This window comes from Neopelma chrysocephalum, unplaced genomic scaffold (assembly GCF_003984885.1).
Source record: "Neopelma chrysocephalum unplaced genomic scaffold, ASM398488v2 Primary Assembly neopelma1_22, whole genome shotgun sequence".
NCBI classification, from domain to species: Eukaryota; Metazoa; Chordata; class Aves; order Passeriformes; family Pipridae; genus Neopelma; species Neopelma chrysocephalum.
Genome location: NW_020897689.1, coordinates 15720181 through 15741099, shown reverse-complemented (window position 1 = coordinate 15741099; position 20919 = coordinate 15720181). Strand labels below are relative to the sequence as shown.

At 39.3% G+C, this 20919-nt stretch overlaps 1 protein-coding gene across 3 annotated transcripts; it reads right to left on the bottom strand.

Moving 5' to 3' along the window:
* Positions 1 to 1090: 1090 nt before the first annotated feature.
* On the bottom strand, positions 1091 to 20919 carry LOC113961989 (transmembrane protein 68-like). 3 transcript variants are annotated; one of them, XM_027672872.1, is made up of 7 exons: positions 20821 to 20919; positions 16602 to 16932; positions 14111 to 14275; positions 7609 to 7802; positions 5405 to 5465; positions 3464 to 3603; positions 1091 to 1531 (listed from the first exon to the last, which is right to left on the bottom strand). In XM_027672872.1, the coding sequence occupies exons 2-7, from the start codon at positions 16927 to 16929 to the stop codon at positions 1427 to 1429; spliced, it is 993 nt and encodes a 330-aa protein (XP_027528673.1). In that variant the 5' UTR covers positions 16930 to 16932; positions 20821 to 20919; the 3' UTR covers positions 1091 to 1426. The 3 variants fall into 3 exon arrangements, 2 of the variants coding, with proteins under 2 accessions (XP_027528673.1, XP_027528610.1); XM_027672809.1 differs by lacking the exon at positions 20821 to 20919 and adding an exon at positions 20484 to 20656; XR_003532453.1 differs by lacking the exons at positions 1091 to 1531; positions 20821 to 20919 and adding exons at positions 5797 to 5994; positions 20484 to 20662 and having other exon boundaries at positions 3547 to 3603.

Below are 20919 nucleotides of genomic sequence, written 5' to 3'. Positions count from 1 at the left end.
GATACTAAATCAAATACAACTGTTCCTTCAAAATTTGAGTGTTGGGGCTTTTTTGGAGGGTGTGCATGGAGGTTTTTTAAGAAAAGGTCAAGCCCCAACAATATTGAAAGGAGACCATGTCATACAGCAAAAACCTCTTTTGTCTTTTCTTAAGGAATTTGTCCTCATCCCAAAACCAAAAACGTCCTAAATGTTAATTTAAGAACTGTAGATTAAACTTGCTGGAAATCAGAAGAAATATTTCAGATATTTCCTAATTGGAAATGAAAGCACAGGCTTTAGTTCAGAAAAAATATAACAATACAATTTGCTGTAAATGCACAATAGCCCAATCCTGCAAGTCCTTCCTGTTGATTCAATTGTTTTCACTTAAGAAAAGTATACAGAACTTCTGTCTCAACCCTGATTCAATAACTTATATAAATAACTGTTTGAAGAATATGTATGTTTAACACTTTACCCACATACTAGATCTAAAGGCTATTTGGGAATGTCTATCCAGTTTTTCAAAAGAACTTCTGTTTTTAAAGAGTGTTGTAATCATTTTTTCTTCCCTTCAAAATAAACCTTTGTGAGCTCATCTTACAAAACAGTACTCTCATTTCCACTTCTTGACATTTAAATGCTTGGCTCATTCTTTCAAAAGAGAATTTATAGATTAAATGAGAAATATACGGGACAAGTCTCTAGTGAACAGCAAATATCCAATATGGCTTGGCTTGAAACAGCAGTTGCGTTGCAGGGTTTTTATTCACTGCACTGGAGTGGTTTCGGTAACAGACTTCCCTGGATCACTGCAGTTCTCTAATCAATTTTGACTCCTCCAAATTCTTTCTGAGCTACCCAGTAAAACTAAACACTTTCCAGCACAGGTTTTGCAGTCATTGCTAGAGGTTCTGCAGGCCAAAGGTTGACTGTATTCCACCAGTGTTGAGTAACAACCTAAAGAGAGTTTTCATATGTGTTGTACAGCATTAATCTGGCCTGAAAAACCTACTTACAGTAATGAGGATAAAAACAGTAAGACTTCATCTCTGGGTGAGGGGGGGGTGGGAGAGATGTCAACGCACCAAAAAAAGGACAGACCACGTACACAAAGACTTTCAGTGTCATTTTGGGAAAAAAAAACCAAAACCAACAACCAAAAAAACAAACCAAAAAACAATGACCCAGACACTTTCAAGATAGGAATGCATTTATCAAAATTTAACTTTGCTCCATTATGAATGATTTGAAGTTTGGGTTCCTGAGCTTGATACTGGACAGGGGAAAGGGCAAGGGCAAGTGACTTCTACCTTAAATTATACAGCAGTATCTTTAGGACAGTATTTAAAACCTATTATTAGAAGAATTAATAATTTGCAAATGTGACTTTAAGAATATTATAACTAAAGAGTAGTTTATAGTAGTTTAAGTTCAGGAGACCTTAATCATCTTTCTTATGTGTTTGAAATCGTTCCATTAAAGCCCTAAATATATTTCCTGGTATTTTCTGATGTTTTTCTATTAGAGCTTGGACTGCTGCTTTTGTCTGTAGGGAAAGAGAAAAGGTTTTGGTCAGATTATGTCATCTTTATGTTGCTCACATATTAGCACAATTCCTAGGCTTTTCTTCATCCTTTCAAATGCCACAGAACTACTGCAAGTACAAAATACTATTTTTCCATATTTAAGCCCACAAGATGTGATTGCAGCTACACTGCCATGGAACAGACCAACAAACTAGTATCTTTTTTTTCTGGTAGCTGAGTTCACAAACTCTATTAGTGATACGCAAAAATAAAATGACAAACAGAGTAAAACTGCCCAGGTTTGCATCAGTAACACTCTTCCAGTGTCCGTGAACTTTCCTTCTACACACACTCAGAAGCAGCACTGGAAACACCATTGTGTCTTAGCACATTTGTCTTGTACAAAGCAATGACCCCTGCATCCAAGTCCCCAGAAGGAACCGGTCCTGTAAATGACACTTAGGTCACTTAGCTGCATGTGACAGCAGCCTACACTTTCACTCAAAAACCAACCAGGCCAAGGAGTTCAGAGCAGCCATTCTTATTATATAAAAGCTCTATAGGGAACATTCAAAGCAGGGCACCATGCAAAAGCTGTGGTGAGGACACACTGTAGCCTTCCTATTCTGCCTAGAGAATTCTTAAGGCCAGAGGCAGAACAGAGAATTATTTGCCTTTGTAAACCAGTGGTCAGCAAGGGCAGATGACTGTTGGTAGAAGCTCCCACTTCATATGAAGTATGTGATCAGCTGTTAAGTCCTGGAGAAGGACTTTATAGATCTGGTCCTAAGTGTTTCCAAAGATCTAAAATTTGTATTAGGTAAAAAAAGTGAGCTTAATTTTTTTCTATATATAATTGAAAAATGCATACTGTGCCATAGCATGATACATGAGATACAACTTTAAAATCATTCTAATTAGGATTCTAGGGAATTCACATTCTAGGGGCCTTATCTAGCAGAATTTGCATTTAAGTCAGAAGCAAGTGAGGGTTGGCACAAATTAAGATGCCAATGCATGTTTGAGCCATTGAAATACACATTCTCTCCTGAAAGCCATCAATTCTGAAGTCCTGTCAGACTGAATCCCCCAAAGAAACAACCAATTTTCCCTAACCGGGGCTTAAGATAATGCAGATAAACAATTTAAGAGAAACATTTAAGCCATTTTGCAGAGATCTAATCAGAGGGTAAACAGATAAGGAGAGACAACTAAACTGACACCTGCATAGTCAAGAAGTCTTTCTCTCAAGTGAAGTTTTCAGAATGTTGTGAGTGACCATCTGTGGAGCTTTCAAAAATGGCTATTTCAGCCCCCTCCATCTCACTGCTTCACCATTTAACTGGTTTATGTCTTGCACTGTGAAATCTATTAATAAACTGAATGAACATGAGGACCTGACAATCCTTTCTACAAAGCACCTAAATCTGAACATTTAAAAGTTAATTTGTTGGGTGAGAAACTAGAGGAAATAGAAACACATTAAACAAAGCAGTGAAATTATTTAACTAATTTTTTTATTGCATGAAATTCCAACAGCTTGTGAACACACATTTGCTATGTTTGAAAGGCTTCATCAGTATCTTTCTGAAAAGACTAAGAAGCAGAACACTTCCTCCTGGATGAAGTGTTTCTCTGTTTATCAACCCAGAGCTGTCTTATCTGACTGAACTTCTTCAGTCTTTAAAGCAAGTTGTTTCTCAAAGCAAATAGAGGGTGTAATAAACTTTAGAACACCTAGAACACCTGCAAGTTGTAGTAATAAAAACACAGTATTTAAGGCCATCCAGACTTAAACAAGTCCAAAACTAACCACGATTCCATCAATTTTTATAACTGGCTCCTAGGCAGAAATCACTTGAAAAATCTATTGCAGTGTTTTCTATCAGAACACTCGATATTTAAAACCAAAACAAATATCTATATCTATCTCTATCTATATCATATCTTACCTTTGCAGCTAGTTCCTCAGCAGTCATATTTGGTTCATATGGAATGGGTTCTCCAATAAATGTACGCAGCTTGACTGGAAACCCACCATACAGGGGAACTAATGGCAATCTAATACGTTCATATAGTGACCTAAATATTTCTAATGTGAAAAAATTTTAGGGGAAAGTAGGAGAGAGAAAGGTGGGAGCAAGGAGAATGGATGAGAGAGAGAGAGAGAGAGAGATTGAGATTATTCTGTAAAGTTTTTTTTCCCCATATGTCTCAACATTGAAATTGTAATCTTGCCCCCAAACCACTCTCTTTAAAACAATATGTCATCTCAATTGTTGTTCTATCCTTGACTTTCATTTTCCAAAAGCTGCATTAATGCTAACATCAGACTTGTTTTCTACCCTAACTTGGTGTGGAATCTTTCCTCCAAAGAGCAGCTGAAACAAAAAGGAAGAAGAGGAGAAAAATTCAAAAGCTGCCTGTCTGGAGAGGACAGGAACGCTACACAAACCAGGTTACAAGTTCAGATCATTTTACAGGTTAGTTAAGTGCCTTAGTATTGGAAGACTGCACTGGTCAGTCCCACTGTAGTCTAGAGAATCAGAAATAGCCTTATCTGCCTAAAGGTCAGCCATGCTAACACACTTAATTGCTCTTTCAGATCACACACTGGTTGCAGTCAAACAATATAAAAAGAGAGAAAAAACAGGTATTTCAATCAGCTCTAAGACAACACATGATCTTTGCCACATGCCACCTTTTAAGCATTTATCCCAAATGTACCCAGAAGACATTCTTTGAATAATGCTTGCTAATATTATCTTTCTCAATTGCAGACAAGAAATTCCATTAACTGATGTGTTGGCATAAGAAAATCCTTATCAATCAAGATGTGGAGTTATCTGTACACAACCTATAAAAACAAGTATTCAAAAACTATTAAAACTGGAGTAACACCTCCAGTGATCAAGAGAGTTCAATTCCTCTAAAAATTCTGCTGTAGTATGCAAGGAGCATGAATGATTTTGGCTTAAATGTCTTCTGTTTGGGATGATTCTCCTGAACACAGCAACAATTAATTGCTGTTTATTTTTGTACAACATGACAAATGTGTGAATTATTCTGAGCATCTGCATGTGATGCCTTGGCTTTCTCCATGCAATATTTAGTTCTTAATTAGAAGGGGAGAGAAACAGAACTGTGTTACTCCTGTAATCCTCTAATGAAAAGTGATGATACCATACTTGAGGCAGAACATGTGGTGTGGAAGAGACTGTTCAGGCCCCTTCTGTTAGATAGTAAGTTGAAGAGCTTAAAAAAAAGGGAGTTTAACACTAGAAAATGAGCAGAGATGTGGACACCTAATCATCCCAGAGCCAGACGCTTCAGACATAGACCCACCTATTCCTGTTCTGTCTGGAAGTCCCATAGAGATGAGGAAAAAGAGCTGGCAAATGCAGGTTTTTGTAAGGAACTACAGGTCCAGTGCAGAATAGTAAAGCAATTACAGATTAAATAATACTCCAAATCACTCAAAATTTAAGCACAGGTAAAGGTGTAAGTACAGAGCTTTAGGAGAACATTTAAAGGAATTGTGTGTCAGCTGCAAACCTATTTGCTTTGCTTCTTATCGGACAGGAGAAAACCTAGGGCCTAGCAGATATAAGCAGAGAAAAAATGCTGTAAATCTTTCTGCCTTTTTCTGGCTCCTTTTTCCTTTCTTCTACTGCTTCTGTAAAGGAACACTTACATGGACAGTAATTTAGATGAGCCAATACCACATCTAATGCTGATATTAAATCCTAATAACATCTCTGAACTCTAACAGAGACCAAACCTCAAGAAACAAGGCTGTGTTAAATCTGAAATTTATATGGGAATTATTTCTACAGAGATAGGCTAAACACATATGCAAAAAGAAACTACAAAAAAAATAGAAAATATCTTACTTATTCCTCCTAATGTCCTAAAGCTTTCTCGAACGTTTTGTGTAAACATAGGAATGATGGGCTAGGAGAGAAAAAAATAATTAAGAATTTAATGAAGATAGCTCTAACTGAAAATCTTCTACCTCACTTAAACACAACAAGCAAATTGATTTCAGAAGAGTTTCTCAGACAAGGACATACAGAGAGCAAAATAAGTATTCTTAATTTCTTCTTTGACTTTCTGCCATGGGGTTTCAAACTGGAGAATACTACAAGATTTCAAGGAGTCACTGTTTCACCAAGTGCATTTTCTCAAAGGAGTCCAGAATTTCAGAACCTATGGAGCATTTATGAGTCCCTCCCCCATCTAGCAGTGTTTGCACAGTTGTGACTTAAGTGTTTCAACCTCTTACCTAATTTGTAGTTATGCTCAAAGGGAAGAATTCACAGGATTAGGACACTAAACTTGCCTGATTCGTCTCTGCTACGCTGATGGTATTGCTTCACACATGATGTGTCATACATGTCCATGATTTATTTCTGCTGATGAATACTTGGAATGGTGTTGAATATTTCAAGTTTTTATTGCTGTTTTTGTTTACTGCAAACAGCTGTCAAGATTTACAAGAACTGTGAGGGGGCAACTATATGAAGTTTTTCACTATCATTTTACGGCATGTACCCACTGTACATAGCATCATCAGAAATACAGAACTCTTCATGGGATTTTCATACACTCAGATTCTTATAAACTTTTTAAAAACAAGCATGGAGATGAGCTAGTACATGAAACTTTTCAGAAAGGTATCACATTGGGGTTTTTTTGGGGGGGAAAAAGTCTGTAAAAAATACAATGCAGTTACAGAGAATAAAAGGAAGTGCAGTTGCATAAACTGAATGGTTACAAACTTGTTTATTCTAGAAAAATCTTGCTTGGCATTTTACTTTTGACATAGAAGTAGAGATTTTTGTATGCACCAAGTTAGCTTATATGACAAAAATTCTGGCAAACAAACTGCTGAAATGAGACAATTTCAAGGAGTTGAAGGTTCCGATTTTAGACACATTTTTCTGATGTTTCAGACACATTTTTCTTTCCATGAGGAGTTCTGCTTACAATTCAAGGTGACTTAAAGTTCATTTTTAATCTAAATAAAGATATTTTTTCCACTTTCAGCCTGCCTCCGACACTATTCCTTTTTCACTGCATCTCTCAGTTGTTTTTTTTTTTGGGGGTGATGAAGCTACAACACCCTTTTGAGTGCATAAAAGGAACCGAACACGTTCAATAAAATAAATGTAATGAGTACAACCATAGTTGAATCTCAGGTATGACCTTTCACATGCTATTACAATACATTGTATTGTAAACCTGCTGAAAATACCCTGTTTAAGCAGTGTTATTTTCCTTGTGAGAAAAGTGACATACACTTGAGTCTTAAAAGTATTCTATTTCTGTATAAAATCCACAAATTTAACTAGTCTCTCTTTGACACTATCTAAATATAAAACTTTTGGTGTGAGACTTACTTTTAAATTGGGTATATGCAGACCTACAGACATATGCACATACCTTTCAAGTACAAATATAGAATGAGAGGGACTCCGAAATTATTATTAAAATATTTACAATTCAAATATATCACACACTGTTGTGCCTTTCACAGTTGGTCCCCTATGAATAATTATCTGCCTGCTGACCAAGCACAGTGCTATACATTACAACCGAAGGGACAGTTCACACCAGTGAACTCCTGCTGGTCCTGCTGTATGCCCTGGATTTTACTACCATAAAATGCCAATACAGTCCATAGTGCCAGTGAGTCTATACTCTGCTGGGTCACAGCACACTTAAGTGAAAGGAGCAACAGAAATGTTGATGTAGGGTTGCTTCCCAACCATTCTGGTCAGGGGTTAAGCCATCACAATCCTGACCAGTTATGTGTAAAACAGCAGACTCTTGTAACAAAAATCATCCTGTATTTCATCTCTCATTCTTTTAAACTCTGTATTTCCTGACCACACTATTTTTAGCTGACTCTAAAGCCTTCTTTTCTATCAAAAGCAATAAAAAGAGTATTGAACTGTAATTATGAGAGCAAGTAGACCATACTCATGACAGTCAATGTAACAGCAAATATATGATAATCAAAACAGCTTTCTTTGGAAGAAGGTATCAGTAAGTTAGCATTCTCTGCTTCTCTTCCATGACCTGTCATACTTACCACTTTTGCATCAATGGCCACCTGAGCAAAGCCTTTCCGATCACTCCACAAAATAGTGTACATCTCATCACTAAAGAGTGCTTCCCGAACTCCACCTGGGGCAATGGCTAACAGGTGGCCCTCCTTCAGAGTACTGACACAAGCTTCTCTTGGTCCAGGTATAACTCCATGTGCATCAAGTAATATCTTAAAACCTGTAGGGTAAGACAATATTAATTCAGAAAATGTTCATTCATACTACCATTGAGTACAGATTCCCAGCACAGAACAGTATGGCTAAAACTTATTTGTCTAATAAGCTGTAGCCCCAAGTCCCCAAGAGGGACTGAAGCATTAAGTTATGCTTATAGATTTTAGTCTGCAAAGTTGATGATTTAGGGTTTCAGTGGCTTTTTGTCATAGTAAAGTAGGTGATACCTCACTTCCAGGACTAAACTGAAAAAATTGGCACTGCAACATCTTTCAGGTGTCCCTTCAAAGAAATTAAGTTGGCTCCAGGGCACTGGCTCCTTGCTCGAGCTCTACCGTTCAAATGTAGCACAGTCCAAATAAAATACAACAAAAAGCAATACCAGCAAATTGTTGTGTTTTTTTCATTTTGTGAACTTTGGCAAAGCCCAATTGTGCACAAGGAGAATGATTCATTTTCTTTGTCATTCTCTGCATTACAGATCACTGCAGCACTTGACTCCCTGGTTCAGTCTGTGAGTACCTGTGAGTACCTTTCATACAAAGATCTAGCATGCCTGAATTGGGTATATTCATCTTCTGTTAATATTATAACTGATTTTTTTAACCTAAGGTTACACAAACTCCTCATATCACCTTGAATTTGAAACGTCATACTGACCCCACTCTCCAAGAAACAGCAGAACATAAAAAGTTTGCTTACAAGCATCAAATGGGAGCACACCTGATGAATTTAGACTAAGGTTAAAGGACATAACTAGCATTAACCTCTGTTTCCAGGAAATCGGTCCTGTTAACTAGTTCAATAAATTTCAAATTTATACAGTATTTTTGAGTACTACATACCAAAATGGGAACTTTCGACGACTGAGCAGCATGGGAAACATTTCTTTTTCTGGAAGTTTCCCACTGAGGCAAACAACCTTATCAGCCACAGACAAGGAAACAGAATGATCTAGTCCAGTTTGCCTCTCAATAACAAATTAATAGCTGTTACTATGAACACACATTTGTTACATACACTCACATGATGAAGAAGTGTTAGAAATATAGTTAGGAAGACAGATCTCTCTTCCCTTACAGCTCGCATAAACTAAGGGTTTGAGAAGAAAAGCATGAGACAACATATCATTAGTTTATTCTTAACTAAAGTCTGATCTCTAACTAGTCTTTGTTGTTGGTGTGAGTATAATTACCCCTTATTCATCTCTGCACATCATCATGACCTGTCCACAAACATGACAACAGAACAAACACAAGCTGCACTACACCTGTCACATATTTTGCTGTGCCTGTCTCGCACACTGCTGGTGACACTCGCAATCTTCATCTAGTAGAATTTGCACAGAGGACACCTGAAATACAGTCATCCTAAAGAAAATTCATTTCTTTCAGGTGATTTGTTTGTGGGATCTTCAACAGCTGGTTTTTACAATGTTTTGTATTCCCAAGCTAATTAAAGCTCTCTGGAAAGTACTTGGTGGTAAGAAGCTGCCTGTCTCTAAGTCCCTCCTATCAGTGAGCTCAGGAGATAGACAAAACCGTTGAAGGGTTGGCTGAGCAGGAAAAGACACTCCAATGAAGCAGAAGCTGTGACAACAATCTTCCTTTCTTCATTGGATATGCTGGGGAAGGGGTGGGCGGGAAGGTGCATGTGACAGAACAACACCATGAGTCTGTTTAGTTCATGGGTCAATAAAAAAAAGAACAGAATATAGACAGAACACAGGCAAAAATTTGTACTACAGAAAAGTTGTGGGGGGAGGTTTCAGGTCTCCACAAAATTTCTCAGATGTATTTTCCCCCTTGGCTTTCACTATAAACTTTATATTCTGAGCTGTACTTCATAACCTAGGCAGCAGAACATACATTACTATCAATGTCTCTGCTCCAGTAGCAAGGAAGAAGAACCTGGCTCCCTAAGAGCAGCAGAGAGACAGAAATTAGTGCAGTGGCCCTGAAGGGACATCCAGGCTACCTGTGCCCAAGGCAAAGGTCATCATGAAGTCAGAAAAAACACTGGGGTAGTACCTGGCTGTTGCATGTAAGTGACCAAGAATCTATTTTTCCATTTTAAACAACAAAACTCTCAAAATTATCTAAACACAATTTTTCAGCCTTCCAGAGCATGAAGGGATGCTAATTCTTTGGGATATCAAGAAGTCCAAAATTAATTTTATTCCACAGTTTAACCTGGACTCTGCCCTTTGCCCCAACATACTCTTCCTTTATTTTCCACAATATTGTGTCTGCATCAGTGTTTGAAAACCCTTTGGAGAGTACCCGATAATGCCTTTAACACTGCTATCAATATGTGCACCATATACCTTTCTCTAACTTAGCCCTAGTGACTGTAACATTAGGGCTTCTCAGTTGCCTGGTAGCAAGATGGCAAGTATGTCATCTTTTTTCCATGATTGACCTTTAGGACCACAGACAGAGAGGAATCATTTAGATCATTGAATCCAACCTTCCACAACTGTAGGTAACCACACGTTTAAATCTGCAGAGCATCTCATCCACAAGATACATATACAAGGTGTTGCAAAGTAACAGATGAGGAGCCACAGCCCCTTTCCTCTGGGACATTACAGGAGAAGGACTGCCTTAGTGCCCCAAAACAGAAGGCAACCTTTTAAAGAGGGTTCCAAGGTGACTCTAGGAACCAAATACAGCCCATACCATAGGGAAGGGTGATGGATAAAAACACAAGTGAAATCTTAGCCCTCACTGTACTCTTTGGGAAAAGACTTCCTCTTAGCTCAGCCTTAGAAAAATTAATGTATTCCTGAGCATTACACGGCTAAGAATCCAAAAGAACCAGAAACCTGGAATATTGTTTTGGGTTTTTTCCCTGTGGTTAACCTCCAGTTATTAAAAGAAAAAGTAAAAAAAAAAAAGCCATCTGACCATATTTCATATCCTTCTCCCACAAAATACAAGTAACAAAAGCATACTTAATACCGACACAGAATAAACTGAGACAATCAAATAACTTCCTTTTGCAACAACGTGAAAGAAAGACACATTACAGAATCATAGAAGGTAATGTTCAGTAGGAATCTCCAGATACCTATAGGAGGTCTTCTATTAGGTTAGATACCTTTCCATAAGTTATCAAGCCATATCTTTCAAGACTAAGGAGTAGGGAGAGGCATGTTTGACGCACTGCAGGCTCATGAATCCCTTAAGAGGCACAGCAACATTTTACAAACACACTCCAGTTAATTCCAGTTAATTCAGGACAGCAGTGCCCCATGCAGAGGATGCCATGAGACTGCGCCCTGGCAACTGCATACTGGCATGGACCGAAGATTCAGAGTCATGGGACAAGCCACTCCTGACAGCTATTCGTAGTCAATTTAATAATCATAAAACAAGAAGAATCATTAAATTATCTAATCCAAGCGTGTCTAACAGAACCCCCAAATCACCCCCCCATTTCCCTTGCATAGAGTATAACTTTTGGTTAAAACATCTTCTGAAAAGGTGTCCACTTTAATCTGAAGATTTAATCAAGATCAGACAGCCTTAATACTAGGACAAAATTATGCAATCTCTTTGGTTTGATTCACAAGAGAAGCAGCATCTACCTTGCCAGTTGTAGATTACTGTGCAGATTTTTAAACAATTCAGAACATTTTCTGGGCTCTTTGGGCTTGTCCTCCTTGAATAGCCTTAATTCCTTCACAGAAACAGTGAATTATGTAGATTGGAAGGAAGCTCTGGAGGTCATCTTGTACAACCTCCCACACAAAGCGCACCCAACTAGATCAGGCTGCTCAAGGCCTCACCCAGTAGAGTTTTGAAAGTCTCCAGGGATGCAGATTCCCCAACTTGTCTAAGCAATCTGTTTAGGTGTCTGATCACTCTAATGGTAAAGTACCTTTCCACATGTCTAATCAAAATTTCCTGTGTTGCAACTGGTCTCTCTTGCTTCTCATTCTACCGCTGTGCACCTGTCAGAAGAGTTTGACTCCCTCTTCTCTGCACCCTCCCGCTAAGTTGCTGAAGACCGCAACAATATCTTCCCCCACCCTGATCTGGTACAGATCAAACAAATCCAGTTCTCTCAGCCTCTCCGCATACACTGTGTGCTCCAGCCCTCCATCATCCACTGAACACACTCGAGTGTGTCAGTGTGTCCTGTACTGGGGAGTCCAAAACTGGACACCATATTGGGAGATGTCCTTGCACAGGTGCCAAGCCAAGGGAAAAAAACCTCTTTGCTCAACCTGGTGGCTACAGTCATGCTAAAAAAAAAGCTCAGTTCATCTTTGCCACAAGCGCATGCTGCTGACTCACACCCAACTTTAGTGGTCCACTAAAGGCCGAAGTCCTTTCCTGCAGAGCCACCTTTTACCCAGGGTACTGTTGCATGGAATTGTTCTACCCCAAAGGCACAACTTTACATTTGCTTTTGCTGACTTTCATGAGGTTTCTGCCAGTTCATTTCCATGAAGTCTCTCTGAACACAAGCTCTAACCCCCAGTATATCGACGGCTCCTCTAGTTTGGTATCATCGGTGAATTTGCTGTGCATCCTCCAACCCTTCATCCAGGGGTACAATAAAAACACTAAGCAACAGTGATCCCAGTATCAATCCCTGAGGAATGCCTGTAGAAACCGGCTGTTAGCTTGATGTTGTACTGTTGAACTCAGTTCTTCGAGATCAGCCATTCAGTCAGATGTCTTGCAATGCTACTAAATGATATTTGGGGGACTCACACTTAGAACCTTATTTCAAGGCAGAAATGGAGCAAATCAATATAATCTACCATCTGATAAACAACTATGCATAAGTATTAATAGATACAATATGGAGCCAAGTCTGCATTATGAAACAGGCTGTATTGGTTAGCTGTATACAAAAATTTGATAACCAACTCACAAATCTGAATCTGTTGGCAAAAGCAGTTGTAGAGGCAAAGCCACACTGCAATCAAGATGAAAGTGTTGTTTTCAGGGACTAAGGTTGAAGGAAGATACTAATATCTTGTGGACTAAGAAATAAAACTATTGACAAAACAATAGTTTTCTGAGTTGTTTCCACTAAAAGCATGAATACACTACAGAACATTCCTTGTAATTAATTTTGTGAATTGACAAGTTTTTAGTCACAAACTGAACTTGGGAAAAGAACTGGGTACTACTGTATTTCACACACACAAAAGTTGGAGGGGGGAACCTTCAGGCCTTGGCTTCAGTCCATTACCTGGAAAGGTGCATGCTCTCCCACCCTGCCCCCCGCCTCGTGGCCTGTGACCCCCCAAAGGAAGCACACACGCAAACCACCAGGGAGGGACGGACGAAAGAGAAAGTTTAATGTGGGGTAGGGGTTTATAAAGCTCTTGGGAGGGCCAAAGGGGACCATTTAAGGTGAGGGGTCTTACAAAAAACCAATCAGGTAGGGAGTTAACAGCCAAATAAGGAAGGGGTTAACAAAAGACCAATGAGAACACCTTAGGACATCTTCCCAGGACACTCCTGCCTGGGAGATAAGGGGTCTTTACAGAGGGTGTCTGGGAAGAAGGAACAGTGACTCTGCAAAAAGCCATCTTAACACATGTTTAAACAACATTAAGAACTTCTGATTCACCAGTCCAACTTTGGCAGGACTTTTTCCATAAATCCATTGCTACACACAAAAACCAAACCCCTCACATAATTAATTTTACCCATCAGCAGTGTATTTCAGTAGGCTGTCCAGTCAAAATATTGCCCTAAAGATATTTTTCATTTTCCTCATGCTTCACCTCATGTGTCACCATGTTGGACACTTCTACAGCTCTCCTCTTTTTGAGATTCTACTCAAAACAGTCTTCCTGGGGACAGGTTCCCCTGCTCACCATACTAAACTGGGTGGGATAAGAAAATACATCATTTCTCCAGACTAGTATTTTTAACTTTAAGGGCATTGATTCCAAACAGTTTAATTGTTAATCAGGTTACACCACTCATTCTGATTATATTAATAAAAAAAGAAACACCTTATTGAAGTCTTTGCTAATGATTAATAGAGAGACAACTGTTTCTCCTATGATCTCCTTCTATTTATTTCTAAACACCCTAGAGTCATTGGAAGGTGTTACCCAGAGAGGAGTATGACCCATCCTTGCATGGGCTAGTCTTGGAAACTCATTCTTGGTTGTAAAGAACACGTGAGAGACAGCTCTACTTCAACACTTTCACTAAAGTTGTCTGAATGTCTGTTCTAAAAGTTGTGTTCCTGTGATTAAATTTTTATTACTTACACCATTAAAAAATTAAAGTAAGAGTTCCAAAACTGCTTGTTTATAATGAAGTATGTTACCTGGTAATCTAAAGACGAAATGATCAGCTACTACACGGCAGCGTCTCTTCATTGTCACATGAAGTCTAGCCACGAAATAGATATAATCAACAGGAGTAGCTCCATGATAAAACACAACAAGCCCTGGTCCTTCAGGAATATTTTTGACACCATGAAGCTCATAACCTGTTAAAAGTGTAACAGATGTCAAAGTTTGATATAAATCTATCCTAAAGAAACTAACTTATAGCAAGCTGAAACCTATAGGTATTGAGAAGTGGTAAGAGCAAAGTGACCTTTGTACTAGTCAAGAGGCAACTTGCAGCATTTACAGGAAATACAAGTTACTCCATAGAAATTAAAAGTTTCATTTAAGGTAAAAGTGCCACACTTAAAGAAAGAACTAAAAAATAAATTAAAACATCCAGTCTCACTGTCTTGAACTATACCATTTTTCCTTATTTTTTTCAGTTCACTGCTGCAAAGTCCTGTGAATCAATCATTCAAGAGAAATCACAACAAGGGCTGAAGTGGTAAAATGACTATTTCAAGTTATTATTAACCTTTTGAAGTTCATTGCCACCAGTGACTGTTTAAGAAGATTTGACGTGACAGCAGCCATTTACATATCTCCTTTTACTCCAGGGTATGAAGCTTATCTTTGCTATTTGTATCCAAGTTGTATCCTGCTCCAGTTTTCCATCACTAAGTACTAAAAGCTAGTTGGGGCATTATATGCTTAGCTGAAAAATACATAAACACAATAAGTTTCTTACTGAACTTACATTTCTATTTAACAGTGCAGAATATGTTTAGTTAATACAAAATATCAAAATGCATCAGTACAGAACATACTCAGTTAATATGCAGTAGTATTCTTACAGTATCTTGTTTGTGGTTTTTATAAAATAAATAAACAAAAAAAAAAAAAACAAAAAACAACCAAACCCTGTCACTTCTTACAAAGTTAACTAGGTTTGCAATTCCTATTTCATTAATTTATTTTTAATTCTGAAGGTACTCTTGACTCTTCTCCCTCTGTTTTACTTTGTATACATGTGGAGCTGCAGCATATTGCAAGTGCATCATCTGTACCACGCCAAGTGACCACTGTGCTCCACGCCAGCCAATCAATACATACAGCACTGCCATAATAAACGTAAAGTTACAGGTACCGTGCACCCATTTGGGGTATTGGTTTTGGGCTTTTAGGTTGTGGGGTTGTTTTTTCATTTGGTTTTTTTAATAATGCTGTGAGATTTGAGGATTAAAAGCTCTTCCTGTGATATACTGGTTAATCAAGTGGGGGAAAAATAATTGCAAAACGTTTCATTCTTTAGGAAGAGAAGTGTATAGATAACAGGGAAGCAGCTGGCAGGGCAGAAAAAAGTCACAGCTGCCACTGAGGGACTGGATAAGAATCTTTTCCGTGAAAATAAAAAGTTGGACCTTACAAAAAGAAAGAGTTACTAAGGTTTAAAAGAGCCAAGGCCTTAAAAAAAATCATTTTCTTATGAAAAAAGTAAATAGCTTTTTATTGTGAAGTGAGCATTTTAAGCTCTTTGATGTAGCTGTTGATTTTGATGTAGTGTACTTTCCTAGATTCGAAGTTACATCTTAGTCTTACAAAGCCTATCTGATACAGCTGCTGCACCATCTGGTTATCAATGCCTTGAAAACCTGCTTCCCTTTGACTAGAGAACAAATAGAGATGATTTTCAAGAAGGATTTGTTCTTTATGTAAATTGCTCTTAAGCATCTCTTTCTCCTTCAGCTGCATCTAGACTGAATAGCTCCGAAAGAGGCTTATGATTTCCTTAGAAAGAAAAGCCAAATCATTTATTAAGTCTGTCTTTATAAAGAAATAATAGCAGAAGGACAAGGAACAGGGCCCTTAGTTTTGACATTCTAGTAGAGAAAGTAGTTGTCCAAAATACAGAGACAGAAAGAAAATAAAAAAGTAGAGTTCTGTAACAGGCTCTAAAGTTAATTTCAAGAAGCAACTAGTGAGTGAATTGACACTTAGCGTTCCTCTTAGCCCTCACTTGGCACTTTATGTAAAAAAACTATTATGCTAATATGTGCTGACATACTAGTTATCAAGGAACTGGCATTTAAGTTCCAGTCTTCATATATTGACTATGAAATAATACAGATAATTGATCTAATTTTTAACATAACAGACATTTCAGGTCTTCCTGAAAATCCAGGGGTTGTTATAAAACACAAAAAAGAAAAAAAAAGGCAATTAAAAATAGCCCATATATTCAACCAGAAGAAAGATCTCATTTGTAACAGCAAAGGAATAAATGCATAAGGCAAAAATTTTACATACAAAAAAAGTCTCACTGGCTTTTTTTTTTCTCTCAAGCACCACTGGCAGTCATTGATAAAACAGAAAAAAAACCTAGCATGCAATAGCAGCAACAATCAGGTATCTAATGATAATCTTGAAAGGTAAATGTGGAAGAAGAGCTTCAGCAGGTTTTAATGAAAGTCAAATCTTGCTTACCATGCCATATTCTTCCATGTCCATCCCATAGGGTAGCCAACATTTCTCTTGCACCAATCCAAACATCATGAGAATAAGCTTCCTTTAGTTCATTCTTCCTTTTATAAATATGAAGAATGAGAATGGAAATGTAGAAGAGGGCAACAATAACTCCTGGAAGTATAAAAACTACTGCAAGTGGAAAAAGCACCCATACAAGGTAGAACACATAACTCAGATAATCTCCAATATGCTCCACGCCAGTCCATTCTTGCAGAATGTAAGTCAGGCAAGTTAAGTAGGACATAGGTATCGGTCCTGCAATACAGGATTCATTTCCACCTGTCATTTCCTGTTCAAGTTTAAAAAAAAAAAAGTAGATTAATAAATCTTCTAAAAAGATAGACCTGTCTTTAGTTATATATGTATTTCATATATGCACAATGCATTTTATTCATATACCACTTACCCCACAGCCCAGCAGCACCTACTAGAAACATAACAGTTCACGCAGCTAAACTTTTACTTGATCTTTATAGTCCTTTGTGTACTTGAAATGCTGACAATTCTAATTTAGAAAGACGGTGCAACTGCTTAATCTCAGGCTAAGATTTTATCTCATTGAAAACTGTTCAACTTACACAGATTCAGAACTTTTATATTGTTACCAATACCAATTAATACTGTATTTTCGATTTTCAGAAAGCTGTATTGATTAGTCTAATTTATTGTTATAGCAAAACAAAACCTTCTCCCAAGCGTTAACTACAACAAGAAACAGCACAATCTCAAATCCAGCGCTGTAAAAAAGAAACCCCAATGAACACTTCCACAACCATACGATGCCTCAGTAAGAAGATGGTCTCAAATAAGAAACTCTCAGGCTTGGAGAGACCTTTAACTGTATCTGGAAGACCCAGAGCACAACACAGAGAGGCAGCAGGAAAGACACGGGGGGGGGGGGGGGGGGGAAGTCCTCTAAAAGTTTTAACTGCTCTGGCTTTACTCTGTCTGTGTATAAGAATTTCTCTTCTCCAGTGCCAGCTCCTAAGAAGTTCCTGGACTAGACCTCTCTGGGTTGGTATTTCAGGCTTTCTATAACTCTGGAGCAAGACTTTTCTTAGCTTTGTACAATTTAGGGGAAAATTGCTATTCAGTTCACCTTACAAATACAAGACAACCTGAATGCTTGGCTACTTTAGCTTCAGTGCTTAATATCTTGGGAAACAAAAGTTAACCACCACTTTATTCTAGACTAGGATAAGACTTGACATTCTGCTAGTCAGGACCAAGAAGAATAACACGTTGCAACTATAACACAGGATTGTAGAGAGAAACAGATTAAGAACAATATTTCTGAAACAATCTAAGCTCAAGGTTGTTGCGGTTTGGTTTTTTATTAGAATGTGACTTACAACAGGCATGACTGCAGAGCTCTGATATTAGACTGACATATGTCAATCATGCCTTTACTCTTGCTGGTTTTGCATGCAACAAATGACTGAAATTTAGAAAGTTTGTTGATACTATCAGAACCCCAATGACAACAAAAGTTATGAAGCAGATCAGTTTTACTCCACATTTGCCGAGACGTTGAAACACATACTATACCAGAACTCATCTCACTTATTTCCCCGTCTCAGTTTTCCCTCACACTCTCATAGACCAAGGATGTCTCTTCGGATTTGAAAATCGGCCTATACCCACATTGCTCAAGATAACTCCTATTAATGAGAAGAAAGCTGATCTCATTACAAGGATTTTGCTTCGGCAATCCATGCCTGTTCCACTAATTCAGGCTTACAATATTTTGCTCCTCATCATGTCCTTTGCTCCTCAGCATGACAATGTGACCAGCAGCTGATTTATCTTCAGCAGTGTATAAGCACATAGCATTAGTGACATGCACTTCACAGATTTCATGCACTTGTGTTTGGGGGTGTGCATTAGGGGGAAAGGAAGGGAGAGAGTGAGCATGTGGGAGAGCAAGAGAAAGCTCCTTCTCATTCCTGTTGCCAGAGCTGAACTCCAGAACCTGTCAGGCAGCAAACACCCACAGCAAGTATAAGAAACACAACTTGTGAGACCAAGCAGGATTTAGGAGTAGCATTCAACACCACAATATTTATCAGATTGTTATGCCTGGACTTCTACAGTGGCTCCACCTACCACCTGGAGAACAATATGGAGCATGGGTTATGGCACAGAAACATTTTTTCAAAACTGAGAGGTGATTATGTAGCTTAAAAGATTACTTAAACTGTACTCTCCTACTGATCGTATTTTTAGTTGTTTATGGCTTTCTCCAAACCCAAAATCCCCATCAAGTAAATTTAAAGTCCTGTCTACACATGTCAGGCTTGCAAAAATATTACATATCCTTTTGCCTATAATGTTCCATGCAATACTTCAAATGCAATCATCACAGTTTTAAAAGTTTACTTGCATATTTATGTGCTAACCTGGAACAGAAATTAAAATCTGACATCTTGCGTGCTACCAGTCAGAGAGGCAAGATCTAAAGTACTGCCTTCTCTTAGGGACAGTCAGCTCTACTCTGAACAGTGTTGTTTACTCATCTTAAAGGGAATCATAGAATAATTCACACTGGAAAGACTCACTGAACAGCACGTGTCCAATCTCTTCTAGGGAGTTCGATTATGTTGCTCAGTGGCATATCCAGACCAGTTTGTATTATCTCCATGGATAGAGATTCCACAGCTTCTTTGGGCCCCTAATCCAGTGCTTGAATACCTTCACGGTGAAAACGTTTTTCTCTATTCTAGTTAGAATGCCCCTTACTACACTCTGTGCCTGTTGCCTCCTGTCCCTTTGCTGCAAAGATTCTACTTCCCCCTCTCTACAACCACTCCTTAAGAGCAGGAGTAAGGTCCTTGCAATGTGGCTGCAATGGCAATGAAGAAGGGAAGGCAGATCATGATCAAATAAAGCACAGGAGCTCCACGCTGAACAAAGGTTCAACATGGTTCTTATATGCTACTAACTGGTAACAACATGTTGGTCTGTTCCAACTGTACAGCTACCTACTCTATGACCACACAGAAACACCAGTAGTGTCACTCTGATAAGGACCTCATCCAAGCAGAGAGACTACCCTGCCTTCCCTATCAGAGGTTGTCTGACATCTGTCATCATCCAAATCTAAAAACTACAACGGGGTTCAGTACAACTAAGTGTAGTACTACTAAGTCCCACCTTTAGCCAAGCTACAGGCAGAATCTCCCTGTAATATGAGCACATTCGTATTTTAACTGACAGCACTGACACACTTGCTGTTGTGCAGTTCAAACTACATATTAAAAGTTCTAACTTCCTAATACAGCATCTTACACACATTTCTACTCATTCAAAAGGATGCAGCCTCTCATTTGACTAACGACAGTACACACTGACTTACGCTTACTCTTAAGGCTTTAATTTACGCTGATGCTGAAGTGGAAACAAGGCTAACACACAACAATTCCTTCCACCGCCTTCTGGCACATAAGCCAGAAAAGTCCTTAACTAAACTACAACAGTGGTCTTCAGCTGCAGTCTGCACATCCTGGTTAACTGAGACCCTACTGATCACGCTAGAAGGAGCAATTATGGACAGCAACGCACATTGCTGTAAACCACGCACAGCACGATTCCAGCATGTACACGAAATGCCTAAGGGAAGCCTCTGGAGGACATTCCAGTATCTCCAAACAAGAAAGGCACTGCAAAGCTGGAGCTACGACGTGCCCCTGCCGACAGAAACACACGGCTGCGGAGAGCATTGCCACCAGAATCAGCAATGCCACCACAAACATACACAAAAAAAACCCAAACAAACCAACCCAACAAACAAAAAAAAACAAAAACAAAACCAGAAGACCCTGATAATCCTGGTAATGGCACCTGCGACTGGAGAGATCCTAGAAGTCAGCGTGGTTTAGCCCTTGTTTTGGCACAAGAACCGGCCTGGCTCCCGTGCCGGCGGGACTATGTTGGTTCTGCAGGCGTGTGGGGGGACTCGGGCCCCCTTTCCTGGCACGAAGGACGCGATCCCGGCCCAGCTGCCCCCGCGCAGCGCCCGCGGCCGCCCCGCTCCCGCAGCCCCCGTCCGGATGGGAATCAAAGCCAGGCCCCGAGCCTGGGGGTGACCGAGACCTCCGGGAGACATCCGCGGGGAGGCGGCGGGGCCAGGCCCGGGCCGGGCCGGGCCCCCACATCGCGCCCGGCAGCGCCCGCTCACCTTCCCCTGGCGGAGGCGGCTCCAGCTCCGGCCCCGCGTCCCTGCCGCAGCCCGGTTTTACTTCTCCGCCCGCCGCCCCCGCGGGGGCCGGGTGCCCGC

Excerpts from the sequence above, each read along its gene's own strand:
- LOC113961989 (XM_027672872.1), bottom strand. The coding sequence starts at position 16,929 with ATGACAGGTGGAAATGAATCCTGTATTGCAGGACCGATACCTATGTCC. Across the intron at positions 14,276-16,601 it reads ACATGGAAGAATATGGCATG|GTTATGAGCTTCATGGTGTC; the intron begins GTAAGCAAGATT and ends CACTTTTAACAG. Across the intron at positions 3,604-5,404 it reads TAGGACATTAGGAGGAATAA|AAATATTTAGGTCACTATAT; the intron begins GTAAGATATTTT and ends TTTTCACATTAG.